At 34.2% G+C, this 15,442-nt stretch overlaps 1 protein-coding gene across 2 annotated transcripts in view; it reads right to left on the bottom strand.

Annotated features, from left to right (window-relative positions):
- Positions 1 to 955: 955 nt before the first annotated feature.
- Positions 956 to 15,442, bottom strand: part of LOC100768913 (cadherin-10) — a 115,895-nt gene continuing 101,408 nt past the window's right edge. Inside the window, exons 8-11 of one of the 2 annotated variants that reach the window (XM_035439149.1) lie at positions 12,893 to 13,014; positions 6,678 to 6,786; positions 3,221 to 3,472; positions 956 to 1,446 (exon numbers count right to left, since the gene is read on the bottom strand). In XM_035439149.1, the coding sequence (XP_035295040.1) occupies positions 956 to 1,446; positions 3,221 to 3,472; positions 6,678 to 6,786; positions 12,893 to 13,014 (974 nt within the window). The remainder of the gene's footprint in view (positions 1,447 to 3,220; positions 3,473 to 6,677; positions 6,787 to 12,892; positions 13,015 to 15,442) is intronic. The other variant, XM_035439150.1, reaches the window with a different exon arrangement.

Below are 15,442 nucleotides of genomic sequence, written 5' to 3'. Positions count from 1 at the left end.
GGAGAAGACGTTTTATTATTCTAGATACTATTTTAGTAAATATGGGTGAGATGAAAACGCTGTACAACCAGTGTATTTAGCACAGGAATCAAGAATGGTAATGATTTAAATTTGAGTGTGATTGACTCTGCAACATAGGGGTTAGAGCACCATTCTTGTAACTTTTTTGAATGATAAATTATAAGTGGTTTATAATTGACAGATGCTTTTAGTAGGAAAGTTTGCACATATCACAGTGTAATGATTTATTGCAAAAGAGCAGTGCTTACCTGTGATATCAGCTTGGTCAAGGCTTTCAGCATTGCTTATAACATGTTTTTCTTCTCATGTATTTAATTTGATTTTGTAACAAGATGTTTAGTTTATGGTGAAAGAATTTGCTCCTAAGAAAAAGATAAGCTAGAGACAAAGTAGTTGTAAAAACTGGTTTATTTTTTTAAAAAATAAATACAAAAATATAAATATAAAACATTAGCAGATAGAATTTGATGAAATGAAATTGCACAAATGCATGTATACCAGGCTGCATATCACACCTACAACAACACGTGTACATTTTTTTTTAATTAATGTACAGGACAGGATATATCTTAAGTGTTTTCTTTGCCTTTTCAAAGCTTCATTTGCAAGGGCAAGACGAGTATTTAACAGAAGCGGCTTGTTCGTGAGGTTGCTTAAGGGAGAACTATCCTGATCAAGTTTCTTTTATTTACTATGATGGGCAACATTGAATTTCCATAGCTTTGGCTCTTGGAAGTGATTAAATAAAATGTCGTATATATTCCATGAGACATCCTACAGGAAAGAATTAATATAATTAATGAACAAATTAAGAAATAAGTGGAAAACTTGTGCTGAGTGGCAGGAAGAAATTCTCCTGAATATCAAATATTGTGAAGTGGAGACAATATCCGCAAAGTTACTTTCTCTTCTTGAGCAGAACTCAGATGCCTGGCTAAGCGTCTTTGTCGCTCTCACCACCACCATACATTTCTGCTAGTTTATTAAATCGAGGTCCCCATTCTCGGAGGTAATCGTAGTTTTGGTCTCCTTCAGTGGTACCTGATTCTAAGGAGCTCAGAGATTCAGCAATCGAGTCGTTTCCTTCATATGCATAGGTAGCCAGTGAGTCGTAGGGAGGCGCTGTGGGATCCAGGTCATGCTCTTTGAGCCGCTCGTTAATGAAATCCCGGACATCTGTGTTATCTGGGACTGTAGGAGTCCTCCGAGGTATAAATAACGTTTCAGGAATTATATCTCTCCGGAGCTTTTTCTCCTCAATAGCTGCAGGATTCCTCAGGGTACCGATATCAAAGGCCTGAGTGTCCTCCTCTCCACCACCTTCATCGTTATAGCTCACGATGTTGTCTCTGATGTCCTCTTTGGATAAGATCAGAGGCTCTGTCTTGCGTTGCCTTTTCAGAGCTGCAAAGAGGACTACTATAACTTAAACAAAGACAAGAAGATTCGTTAGAACTTCATGCCCAAACAGACTATCCAGAGCTCAAGCACAAGGGTGGGAAGGTGTTTATAACTTGCATGAGAGGCCAGAATTTGGAGTTAATTTTGCAGTTTTGTTCAGAGGCTGAAAAGGGATTATCTGTGGAGGCTAATAAGGTGTTTCTGACTCATTTTAAAAACAATACAGATTATTCCTTAACTACAATGTCTACTTTTTGTATGGGTATCTTTATCCCAAGCTCCTTTTATTTTTTTAATATCTGGTGCCCTGATATCCACGACCCACTCGTGCTCCGTGCAAGCCCCATTCTGGGAGGGCCTCTGCTTGAGGAGCCCTGTCTTTAAAGATGCTGACAGCACTTCTGATTTCCAGCTCCATCCTGAGTGAAGGTAACTTCCGTAGCTTTTACCGGTTTGTGTGTGTGTGTGTGTGTGTGTGTGTGTGTGTGTGTGTGTGTGTGTGTATTGTTTGTTAATCAAGAAAAACCTTTTGTGGTAAAGTGTTTGGTACACTGATAAACAGTAGATAGATAGTTAATAAATTGCTATTAACAATTATTGCTTTTTAATTTTTTTCCCTTTTGCTAAAAATAAATATTTTCACACACTAATTCTGAATATCCTTCTCCTTCCCCTACTCTTCACAGATCCTTCTCACCTCCCTACCCACCTGAACCCACACACTTTCTCTCATTAGAAAACAGACAGACATCTAAGTAACTAAGAAACAAAAACTGGATTTGAACAAAATAAACAGTAAAAAAAAAAAAAAAAGAAAGAAAGAAAGCGATGACGATGACAAAGACTCAGAGACACAGGGATTTGCACACATAGGGAACTCATCAAAAATCAGAAATCATATACAATAACTAAAAAACCTGTAAGGAGAAAAGAAGAAAAAAGGCTCTGAAAAAGCATTGAGACAAGAAAATCTTAAAAATCCCCACTGAGTTCTTTTTGTATTGGCCATGACTACTAGGCTGGGGCCTGCTCTGCATTGTGGTGATTTGTACCCCCAAGGCTGACTCTGTTGGAGAAAATAAATGTTTCCTTTGTCAGCAATTGGAGATAGCCTGCAGGTTGTGGGTGAAGGCTTGTGTAACCATTATTGCTTTTATTTCATTTAGTATGATGTCACAAAAGAATTTTTGGTACGTATTTTTATGTATATGTGAAAGTAATTCCCACAGACAGAGTCCCGAGACTTCTATTACCATAGAGACTAATCATTTTCTGTTCTGATGGGATAACATGCTTCTTTGTTAATAGTGTCTCCCAGTTTACTGGCATGAACCTTTAAACTCGAGGGGTGGTGTGTTTGGAAGATAACCTTTCTTAGTCAACAACAGACTTAATTAGTCATCTTGGAAGGCATCCCCATTCTCTAACACTTCTTTTTTTCAGATTTTTTTATTTGAATTAGAAATAAGATTGTTTTACATGTCAATCCCAGTTCCCTCTCCCTCCTCTCCTCCCCTACCACCCCCCAATTAAAACCCTCCCTATCACATATCCTTTCTTCTCCCCAGGAAGTGTGAGGCCTGATCCAGACACATGAACCTGGATTTCAGTGAGGAGACCTTGGAAATCCATGGGGCCTCCTGTAGTAGTTCAGTACTTACCCCTAGCATAGGTATGCACTTTGGGAGCCCATTCCACATAAAGGGATACTCCCTGAGCCAAGACACACAGGGATGGGCCTAGGCCCCATCCCAAAGGATATGATAGACTCTGATGGAAGTTCTCTAACACTTCTTACCCAGCAGAATTATGATGCAGAGGAGAATTGCTATCAAGGCTCCAGTGCTGAGGCCAGCAGGGAGAAGCAGTGCTTCTGCACTGCAGGACTGCATGTTGCCTTGGCTGTCGCAGGCACACACCCGGATGGTCAGAGTGCCAGTGCTGCTCTGAATTGGGTAGTCATTATCAGATATCACCACAGGCAATAGATAGGTGCTGATTTCGTGTCGGTTGAAGCCGTTTTTTCTGGTTAAAATTCTGGCAGTGTTATCTAAAATAAATTACAAAGTGTTACAATTTGCAGCAGTAAAAGTGGTTTGTTGCTGCTATTTTTATTTTGTTTTTGTAATTTTTTATTTAAATTAGAAGCAATCTTGTTTTACTTATCAATCTCAGTTCCCTTTTCTTCCCATCCTCTCTTGTCCCCCACCAACTACCCCAACCCACCTCCCATCCACTCCCTGGGGAGGTGAGACCCTCCATGGGGGATCACCAATGTCTGTCACATCATTTGGGTCAGGGCCTAGGCCCTCCCACATGTATCTAGGCTGAGACATAGTTTTGAATAAAAATAATCATCAGTTTATTTAAACTATGGTTTTTCCTATTCAATATGCATAATGCAATTCAAACTAAGTCAGGTATGCTAGAAAATACAGAGAACCAAGTACCATGTATTACTATCCATTTATTCACTTATTTTGAGCAAGGATCTTGCTGTGTGGCACTGGCTGGACTTGACTGAGATCAATTCCATGCTAACACTCCCAATTACTGAGATTACTGATTATAGCTCTATGCTCAGACTGTATTGGTGATTAGGTTTCAAATGATTGTTCCATAATGGTCACCATAAGAACTCATCTCTGACATCTATACTGGTTATAAATGTTCTAGGGGTTTAAAAATAAGTTTTTAATCAAATAAAATAATGCTTTTAATTATTTAAATTAACGCATGTCTGAAAGTGTACTTTCATATGACAAAATATGTTTCCATCTAATAATTATAAAGGAATATGATATAGCACAGTGTAAGCACATAAATCAATAAAGTTGTCAAGAGATTAAAATATGTAACACAATGTTAGCAAATATTATTTCTGAACACTGCTTCCATACTTTAAAAGTATAAGACATTGTATATACTGTATATAAAAACACATGTATATGCATATACATGTATATGTATATATGAATATGATTAATGAGAAACTTGCTGTCACTGTTGTGGAGTACCAAATAACACTTCAAAAAATGTAGAATTTTAATGAAGTTTTCCATCCAATTGCCTGTTACTCTGCTAGTGAACTTTTCCCTAATCTGATAAGTAATCCACTTTTCCTCAATGTTAGTTGTGGGTGAAGGAAAATGGAGTTTCTTCTTTTAAAGGCCACTGAGTGTGTTAGTTTCTATTCCATTATTTTTGTCAAATGAATGTAGTCTTGATTCTCAAAGGGCTGACTGCAAGGCCATATAGAAACAACAATCAATCAGTTGTTAAGTGAAACAAACAGTACAGAAAAAGAAAGTGACAATTGGTTACTGGTTCAGTGGCTTAATATAGATTAAATTCTTTCTACATTAATAGAGAGATGTTAACTATGTTAGGAAAACAGAAGTTTCAAATAATAGAAATATATGAGCAATGTGAAAATGTACCTATCAAATATTACTGTCTAAGTTAAAAATTTTCAACCATATGGGCATTTGTAGACCCTTCTTTTCTACGTGTCTTTTAGGCAATTTTAAATCTTAATTTTGTAATAATTTTGTCACAATTAAGAATCAAAATGAATTTTTATTTTAAAGTAGTTCTTATGCTTTAAATTCTATGAAATGATTAGATTTTAAAATTGTGACATATTTGGCTTACCACAGAAATAGAGTAATTTTAAAGGATTAGTATCCTTAAATAAGATATTTAAGAAGAACATGTGGGTAAATATGAGGAAACATTCACAAAAGTGTATCCTTTAGTTCATTTGTATATAATTCTAATTCCTTTAAACCTTTACCCCAAACAGAAAACAATGACATATATAGGAGTAGATAAGATATTCCACCAATTTAAATGGAATACAACTCAGTGAACTCTTCAGGTTGATATTTGTGTAAATTTATTCCTTGCTTTGAGCAATTTATATAGATTTAATAATTTTTTCGGCATAGCAAAATCATAATCCATGTCAAAAATTGACTAAGGTGAACCGTAAGTGGTTTCTCAGGGACCTTTGAAAGCAGTGCTATCACAGAAGCAATCCTAATCTACCTCACTTTTAACATGCGGTGACTAGCATCATAGGAAAATAATCAAAATTAAATAAACCCAGAAACAGGTAGTGTAAGTTCAGTACTAAGGATTCACTTCAGACAGTTGCAATCGGAAGCCTGTGTTCAGGTTGCCAGGTTCAGCAAATTGAAATTGTACTGCGTGGTGTTCATATGAAATTCAGACACAGCTTGACATTCTGTGTATCCAATGCCAAGTCTGTGATCCTCTTTTCTAATCCAATTATTCTATGTGTCTAGAATGACAGAAAATACGGACATTTCAAAACTTAAGGTTTAGTGAAAGCACGCATCTGGACTCACTTAATTGAACATTACACTGGATGAAATCTCTTGGTGAGTAGCTAGTGTGATGTAAAATGATCCAATGTCTTAAGCTCTTTTATGGCACTTGAAAACCACTTGAGGAAATAGAGCCATTGGCCTTGGTAACACTTCTCAGACACTGTGAAGAAAGTACTATATATTTGCCAGTGTGGTTACAAGATTTATTTGAAATACATCGGCAGCCACAGTAAGGCAAATATAACTTCTACCAACATAAGCTGATGTCATTATTTGTCTTGAAATCTATTAAATATCAATGAGTCCAAATAACAAACATACACACAAACTCATGTGGGCATGTGTCTGGTCAACAGTGGTACAGTTCTCATGAAACAAATTTATCAATATTTTAAAAATCATAGTCATTTTCCACAGTGTTTATGGAAAATGCTTTCTGCCTTTTATGAGAACAAAAAATTCAGAGATATAAAATTTGTATTTTTTTTGTCCTTCCAAACTATCTTCTTTTATGCCTGTCTCCAGGAAATCTATCATTATGTCCATCAAAGTTTGTGAAATAGATGCACAGACTCTTTCTTTCCTACAGCCATTCATGTTCAATTAGGCTTACAATGTTAACTGATTATTTGCAGCTCTTCTAATCATTTCAAAATTTAATATTTCACTGAACATCCATACTTTTATTTTTTGTTTTGTTCTTTTTCAGTTTAGGAGAGTAAATAACTTCAAACAAGATATTATAGCATGGCATTACTAAACATGGAGATGAACAGGTTTTTAAGCTTACATTATTAAGTTGATATGAAGCATCTAAATGAATTGTTATACTGCAATAATTATTTTGGGGCAAACTCCCATTTATGTCATATTACATATGAAAAGATTTCAAAAAATGACCTTCATTATCCTGTACTGTGAAGTTAGGATTAACAGCAGCCAAACTGAAGAAAAACTTCTGTCCACCTAAGGGATCATCTTTGTCAACTGCACTTATAGTCTGTATCAGCTGCAGGGAAGAGAATATTACAGCCATCACATCTCTGAGAGTAGAACAGGGACCATATATGTCATTTTGCATACTACAAATAGCATTTACAGACTGGGCAGGTGCACACACAGATGTAGGTAGTGATAATTAGTGTAATATGAGGCCATCCATGAACTTTAGAAAGAACAAGAAAGGATATATGTGAGAGTTCATAAGAAAGAAAAGGATGCAGGGAAGAAGATGTGGTTAGATTTACAATCTCAAAAATAAAAGGAAGGTACAACAAATCTTTTAAAATTAAATTTGATTTTGATCCTCACACATATATTTCAGTAAACTCAACTTTTAATGATTACATTGCTTTTATGAACTCTTGACTAATGTTTTTCAAAAGGCCACGTGACATTCTTTGAGTTTTTCAAACACTTTTACGGAAGTACTTGCTGTAATTGGGTTATTTGAAATAAACTAAAGCAATGATCTAAAAGAGTTCATCCAAACATAGAAACCTAATGTCGGGTAGGTTTTTGCTTTGCCAAAAGAACTATGAAAATATTAAAATGAAATATAAATTTTAGACCTGGAAAAGCTAGCCCACGACTTTAATTCTAGCACTCAGGAGGCAGAAGCAGGTGAAACTATGAGAGTTTTGAGGCCAGCCTGGTCTACAATGAGAGTTCCAGGACAACCAGGATCTTCTCAAAACAAACAAACAACAACAAAAACAACAAAGACAAAGAAATAGATATTTTATAGGTAATACATGATTTTTTCCAAAACAAATATTTTAATTAAAAAGGATTGATCCAGGTGCTTGTGGTGCATGCCTTTAATCCCAGCACTAGGGAGATAGAAACAGGCAGATCTCTGTGAGTTCAAGGCCAGCCTGGTCTTCGGAGCCAGTTACAGGACATGCTCCAAAACAATACAGAGAAAACTCCCACCCCCCCAAAAAAAAGAAAAGGACTACCCATATTGTTTACAAATATAGTTTAAGATTGAATATATCCATACAGTAGAGGAATGGCTATTATAATGATCAACTTTCACTAAAAGGAACAAATATTTTAAGCAACTATGTAGGGGGCTGGAGAGATGGCTCAATGATTAAGATCACTTGCTGCTCATTCAGAGTACCACTGTCCAGTTCACAGAAGACACATTGGGCAGCTCACCAACACCTGCAATTCCAGCTCCAAGGGATATGACATTCCCCTTCTGACTCTATGATCACTGAATCACATGTGGCATGTAGACACACACATACACACACTTTAAAATAAACAAATATATTAAAAAAGAAATTTCCTGCCTTTGTAGTTGAAATCATAGAACCTTGTCACCATATCTTATCTTGCTTTAGACAAGTTTAGATAAGTCTTAACTACATATGTGGCAGTTTTCTTGATTATTTTCCAGTAATATACATAACATTTTAATAAATTAATTTTAAGAAAACATCAAAAGCTTTCATTTGTTAGTGCTGATATAAGCATTCAAACCTATTCATAGAAGAATATACTTTTAAAGCATTAGCACAATATTGTATGCATATTTGGTAAAAAAAAATTTCTTGAGCTTTTGTTGATTTAACAAGGAATTTCAAGCTTAAACTATTATGAAAATGATTAGGAACAGAACAAATTATGATCACATTATATTAAATTACTTTCCTTTCAAAACATGTTATAGCAATAATAGTAAAAATATCCTACTTATTATAATTCTAATTATTTATTTCAAAGCAATTCAAGAAATTTAATTAAACTACAGAATGTAATATACTATTTTCTAGAATAAATGAACAAGAATAACCATTTAAGGGTTGAAATTATTGTAAAACAGTATTAAATCATGGATGACTAAATATTTATTATAAGAATAAAGAGAAACAAATTATAATAGAATAAAATGTAGAGCAGACACTTGAATACACTTAAGACAGAAATGTACAAATAATGGTAACAGGCAGGATGTCCTTAAAATTCATCTGTTTCTTTATGCTTAACTCTCCTTTTCAATCATGTTTTGAAATTTTTCCCTTTAAAATTCACCAAAATTCATTGGTGTATTGAAGAAGAAATAAACATCAAAATGAAATAACAGAAGAAGAAAGACCAGCGGAAATTCTTAGTCACTATGATTAATGTCAGAGACATGTATATATATATATATATATATATATATTATATATAATTTTACTTTTATATTGCTATATATATGCAATATAAAAGTAGAACTAATGGTTCTTCAAATAAATATAAGATCTCAAAGAAATATTCATAACTGTTTTCAAATTAAAGTTCTATTTTTTATAGAACAAAATAACCTATTTTTGAGGACCAAATGTCCATATTTTTTATGTGTGTATAGGAAATCATGAAATGTACCTGGTACCTTCAAATGAAATATTTATACTGATTAAAGATTGTGGCAACAATGAATTTATGATTAATGGTTAACTGAACCACTGTGTTATGGAAAGATCACTCTAGTACTAAAGAAAACAATAAATGAAATGACACAGTGAGCTGTGTGTCTCTACCATTCTAGAACACAAGTTCATGAACAAAATAAAATTAGATTTCTTCTGGTTCACCAAGGACTCACTATTTTATTCATCTTAATGCTACAAAAAGAAAAACAAAACAAGAGTGCTCTTGAATATTTATTCCTAGTATGTGAAGGACAAACACAGTCCTAAGGAGTAAAATCGCTGACTTGTATTTTCACATGCTACAACTTCAAGGCTGTTTGAATGATCCTAAGAAAATGAAGTGTGGGTGGGATGTTGTGTAGATTCTTAGATGCACAAAGAAAGAAAAGCAGTGATTACATTTGAAAGTACTTAACTTTTTCTGTGAGAAGACAAGTACTTTTTGCTGAAAACTTTCCTTTGTTCTTGCCAAACACACCAATCCGTATTGTAAAAGATGTACCTGAACACAGCTCTTTGGATAACATACGATGTATATTTTGGGTCTGATAAATCCTGGGCTGACACTTGACTTGATATATAATGTTAGTTTATAATTTTGTTTGATAACATCCATAGGTATTGAAGAGTAACTTTGAGCATCACTTTTCCTGGGAGACTCCTTCACTAAGATTCTTTGAGATGTTAATGCTCATTTGCTTCCTTGAGCATGGAAACATACAAACCAGCTAAAAGTGAGGACATGAGTGAGAAAAATGGATACTAAAAGAGCTAGCTCTCTGCCTCACTTCTAAAGCCTTTCCTTTATGAAGGGTACTTGAGTTTAGCATCCCAATTTAGGCATAGTAGAAGCCAATTAGTTTCATATCAGTGACAAATTTCATCCTTCCTAAAGGAAATGCCTCTTTCTTAAATCAAGGAACTGACAAGATCAAGGGAAGGAGATGTAAAGGAACATGTGGCAGCTCACAGTTTTATTTCTGACTCACCAATTTGTCCACACAGCAAATGAGTGGGATTATACCCCATGCTGTAGATCTAAGTGTTACTTAAAAAACACGTAAATTACAGGGCTTCTGTTTGGATTAAGTACTCAATAAATAGCTCAAGTCTATCCAGAAGTACCAACACTCAAGTTTCCTAGGATCTGAGGAGATGTAATTAGCAAGTGCATTTCATCCAGGGCTTATAGTGAGGAAGTTTAGTGAATAACTACTTTGTCTTATTTGGATGCCATAACTTTAGATTCTGAATCTGCTGCCCTCCTACTTCCTACATGATTTTGATTTTTGAGAAATAATTTGTAGTTCAGCCTGTCCTTGAGAACATTACTTAGATGGGGAAACTTTGAACTACTGGTGCCCCTGTCTCAGTTTCCCAAATGCTGGAAACACTGACACATACCAACATATTCCACTAAAAATTTCATACCTAAATTCTGTGTTCAAACAAAAGCATTTCTTATGCAATCAGACTAAAACAACCTAGTCTGAACAAAAAGTATTCATTTGGACATATGTACGTATGTGTCCAGTTAGAGATGAATTATTCATATTCTTCATATTAAGGTTGTCAAGACAAAGCAAATATTTCATTATTTCCCTCCATGAACTATTTTTGAAATATCCATAAAATCTTGAAGCATTTGTGTGTTAGCTACAATGAACAAGAGAGAAAGCACCAAGAAATAGGCACCATTCTCTATTTTGAATTTTTTTAATATATCAGTATATCAGCATTTATGCCTCAACTGGTCAGAAAAATATCTCTTGAAAACTCAAATTGAATAACCATGGAGAGAGCAATGCATACAGTAGCAGCAAAGTGGATAATTTATTACTTACAGAAAAGATTTTAACTTAAATCATGCTGAACCTGTAGGCCAAGGACTGACTGGAATGGTATTTTTAGGGCAGACACTGCTTCATTAAGAAAGTTAAAAGCACCTATGTTATTTAAGTATTCAGAAATAAACATTTACATAACATTAGAAGTAAAAAAAAATAAGCCGAATTGCAGTAATTTTACCCTTTCAAACAATAGACAAGCTATTGAATTCTCGTTAGAATATTCACAAGAGAATCTTGAGTTATTCGACAATGCAATTTGCATAAAAATGTAGCAATGACACTGATGTTTATAAAAGCATTAAATGATGTCAAAACATGACACAGTCTCTCAATGGCTTCTCTATCTCTAATAAAATGCTTTTGATTCCCAATTATTATTTATAATATGCAACTTCCTCTGTGAAGATAGCACTCAAGCCAATTAACAGCATTGCTTTCAGCCATATATGCTGGAGCTTTTCAAACAACAAAATGAGTCCACTGAGAAAATGATTTAAATAATTCCAAACACAGTTGATGTAGAGAGAATGCTTCAAAGGACAAAAATGAAGCCATTAAGCATCTTATGTGTTGCCACACTGAGGAAAATCACAGGCAATATATAACAGCGAACTTGGCCACCGTCCTTCAAAACATGTTCGTATACAACTCAACACATACAGCATGTTTTGGTGCGTCTGTGCACTTGTCTTTGCATTTCCAGAATCTCACTGTCACAACCCTGCATCAATGAAGATATTCCAAGGAGATGTTTGTGTCCTCCACCTACTCCGTTAGACTATTGAACCAAAAATCCCCAAGAAATTGGGAATTTCCCAGGACTCTCAGGCTGTAGAAGAAAAGGCTGAAGCTGGTGCTAGATACTGGATAACCTTGTCTCTAGGATAGAGTTCATATAATTTGGACAACCAAACAGACCACCTCACAGGAGACACTAGAACTGAGAAAATGTAGTGGAAATGATGGGCAAGGACACTCTTGAACAGTACTGCTTTGTTATAAATATTCCATGAGATTTGTTTAACCAAAACCTCATTCTAGGACTTCAAAGATGGACCAGTTGGTCATCATTGGCCCATCTTATTCTTTCTTCCAATATGGCTACGCTGAATAAAAGTTGTTTCTCTGCTTTTCTCTCTTACACACCTATTTGATTTGTTTAGAATGGGTGGGAGCATCCACATAGCTGGAGCTGTTAGGGTCCAAGCTCTAACCATAAAAACTGTACTATTCAGGGCATGGCAGTGCATGCATCAAAGCACTGGGGAGGCAGAGGTAGGAGGATATCTGTGAGTTTGTTGTCAGCATGGCCTACAAAGTGAGCCCCAGGATAGACTAGGACTGTTACAGAGAGAAACACTGCCTTGAAAAACCCAAATTAAATAAATAAGCAAATAAATATACAAAGAAGTAAATAAAAAATAAAAACAGTACTAATGTCATCCTCCATTTCTCAAAACAATTACTAATATAGAGCCAATGGCACAGAGCGGATTCTGGTACATGTTCTTGATTCTGAAAGGGTTAAAATTTAATGCTAGTTCCCACCATCTCAACTTTTCTGGGACAACCAATATCTATATTATTATATGATTATAATTATATTATTGTCGATTAAGGTCTCACTGTTATTTTCTTGCATTTCAACTTTGCAAAGGAATTGGGAATTCTGACTTTTAAAATATTTTCAGCTTTATTAACATCAACCACTTTCTAAACTTTTAATGAGAATGTAAATAAGTGTTCCTATCTCTGTGTCAACTTTTCCAAGATCTTGACAAAAACATACTTTATACACAAGAAAAAGCATCCTGATTGGAGTTATACAATTGCTTACCTGTCCTGGCCTGGCATTTTCACACACAAATGTGTCATAAAATACAGCAAATTGTGGAGCATTGTCATTAACATCCAAAATCCTCACAAAAACAGACACACGAGTTGTCTCTTTAGGATTATCTAGAAAGAGGAAATTAAAATAATGTTTAGGAAAACAGGGGTGTGTGCAGGATTCACTTTAGATAGGCATCTTGTGGGCATTAAGTGCTCACATACAGACAAACATCAAATCCACGTTTCCTTACATAATGAACAAATGCAATCAAGAAAATTTGCTATGGAGACTAGTTACCTAGTCATGAATTCTGCCATTGCTGGGTACAAGTGTACTACTATTATTTTGAAAATTCCTTTGTAAAGTATAATACAGTATAAATGAGTTCATATTATGTGTGTCCTTAATGTCCAATTATAATATTGTATTATATAATTATTTATTAAATCTTTACCATATATGCCCATGCCACTTAAGTTTTTAACCACATTTTTATTTCTATTTTTTATTTTTTTATTATTTTTATTGAAAATACATTCTTCTGTTATAAAATACATCCCAGCCACAGTTTTCCTTTCCTCTAATGAAAAAAAAAAACACTTTCAAATAGATTAAATACTTGGCCAAGATAACCAATTCCTAAAATCTACCATTTTGTTTACATCATAATTAAAACATTTTCTAATGGCTCCTTTAAAATCTTCATTTAGAAACTGGACTACATGCCTACAGATTTAACATATTAATTAGAAAAATTATAATGAAATACCATTCTTTATATATTTTATTGACATCTTCACTACTGATACCATTTAACAGAACTTTATTATTTAATTTTTATTCATTTATTTTATGTGCTTTTGTATCTGTATTAGTGTTTGCATGAACTCAATTAGGTATATGGTGGACAGAAGATAAACTGTGGTATCTAGTTCTTTGCTTCCATGTGTGTGACCCAGAGATGGAACTATGACCATCAGACTCGGAACCAAGTGCCTTTTTGTAGTGAGATATCACAATGACTCCCAAGAGTGACTTTGCATATCAAATTAATCCATCCACACCAATCCCAAAACATCCTTGTATTCATCATGTCTGTTTTGTTAAAAATGGTAAACTAAGAGCATCAAATTTGTTATGAAAGAAGATAAATTGTATTAAATAACTTGAATGATAATTGAAATTTTAAAACATGTCTATTTAGCGTGGCTTTAGTGTCATCCTTGCATTTTTCATAATGGCATTATGGCTACCTATGTATTCTAGGCAGTCCTACTGATATCTGAGTGTTTTAAATTATGGATTCAAGTTGAAGTCATTTAGACTTCATTATGCTGGTTAAAGGAACACAGTTAAACTTGCATGCAAATGTGGCCAACCACAAGCTGAAAAAAACATATAAAAGAAATGTTAAAAGATGTCTGTATTTCATGTTCAAGGCAGTACTATTTCTAAGAATCAAAAGATTCAATGTGCCCATCAAATATGGAGAGAGAAAATAGCTACACAAATAAAACAGAATGATACATAGTTATAAACAGAATGACATTAGTCATTAAAAGATAATATGGATGGGGGAAATTGATGTAAGTAAGGGAAGTATACACAGGTACTACATGATTGAAGTCATATGTTGAGGCAAAACATTGAGGTCATAGACACTGAAGGAATCATGATGATTTTCAGAGGCAATAGACCATAGGGGATGGAGAAAGGATAAGCAGGATTGATCATGTCCTAAAAGACAGGTATATTCTGATGTGCAATTTCCACAGTAGAGATATTACAAAAATAAGAAAACAGTGTGTACTTTAAAAATCAAGGATTTTAAAAATTCACAGTAAAGATAATTAGAAGTGTTTCTGGAAATTAATCAAAACAATAGGCAATATATACACATACAAAACAGTACACAACAATATTAATATGTAAAATTCATGCTCTTATGTATTTTTAAAATAAAAATTTAAAAGAGAAGTTAATACAGCCTAAATATAAAATGAAGAAATAAGGTTTATCACCATTGCTAACTATTTGGGAAAAATAATTGTGAATACCATTACTTACTGTGGTGATACTTATCATATTTTCTAATATTTTTCTTTGTATATTACAAATGCAAATGGAAAAAAGTTATTCAATGTACACATAGTACGCATTACAATTTGAAAGAGTTTACCACAATTTCCATATAACCATATGTTTACTAAATTAATGGTCCTATAAAGCTAAGAGCTGGTTTCTGATCAGGTATAACAAGGCTAATAGACATTAAAGGAAAGACCACAGGGTTCTATATAATTTGAAATATGATTGCTTTCCTTTCTTTCCACAAAGAAATATTGACTTAAGTTCAGTCTCTTTTTAGTCTTGCTGGATTCTTCTTCACTTTCATGTATTCAGCTAACAGGGTTCATTTTAAGATTTTTCAAATGCTTACTGCACACAATATGCCTGTAAGTGTATTGCATAGTTGAGAGTTTGGCTGAGTGTCAAGTGAGTTGTGTTGATACTCAAGTTTACCACTCATACATTCCAACTTAATATAGATGT

The sequence above is a fragment of the Cricetulus griseus genome, chromosome 2 (assembly GCF_003668045.3).
Source record: "Cricetulus griseus strain 17A/GY chromosome 2, alternate assembly CriGri-PICRH-1.0, whole genome shotgun sequence".
Taxonomy (NCBI): domain Eukaryota; kingdom Metazoa; phylum Chordata; class Mammalia; order Rodentia; family Cricetidae; genus Cricetulus; species Cricetulus griseus.
Note: the sequence above shows the minus strand (reverse complement) of the source record. Positions and strands in the feature narration are given on the sequence as shown.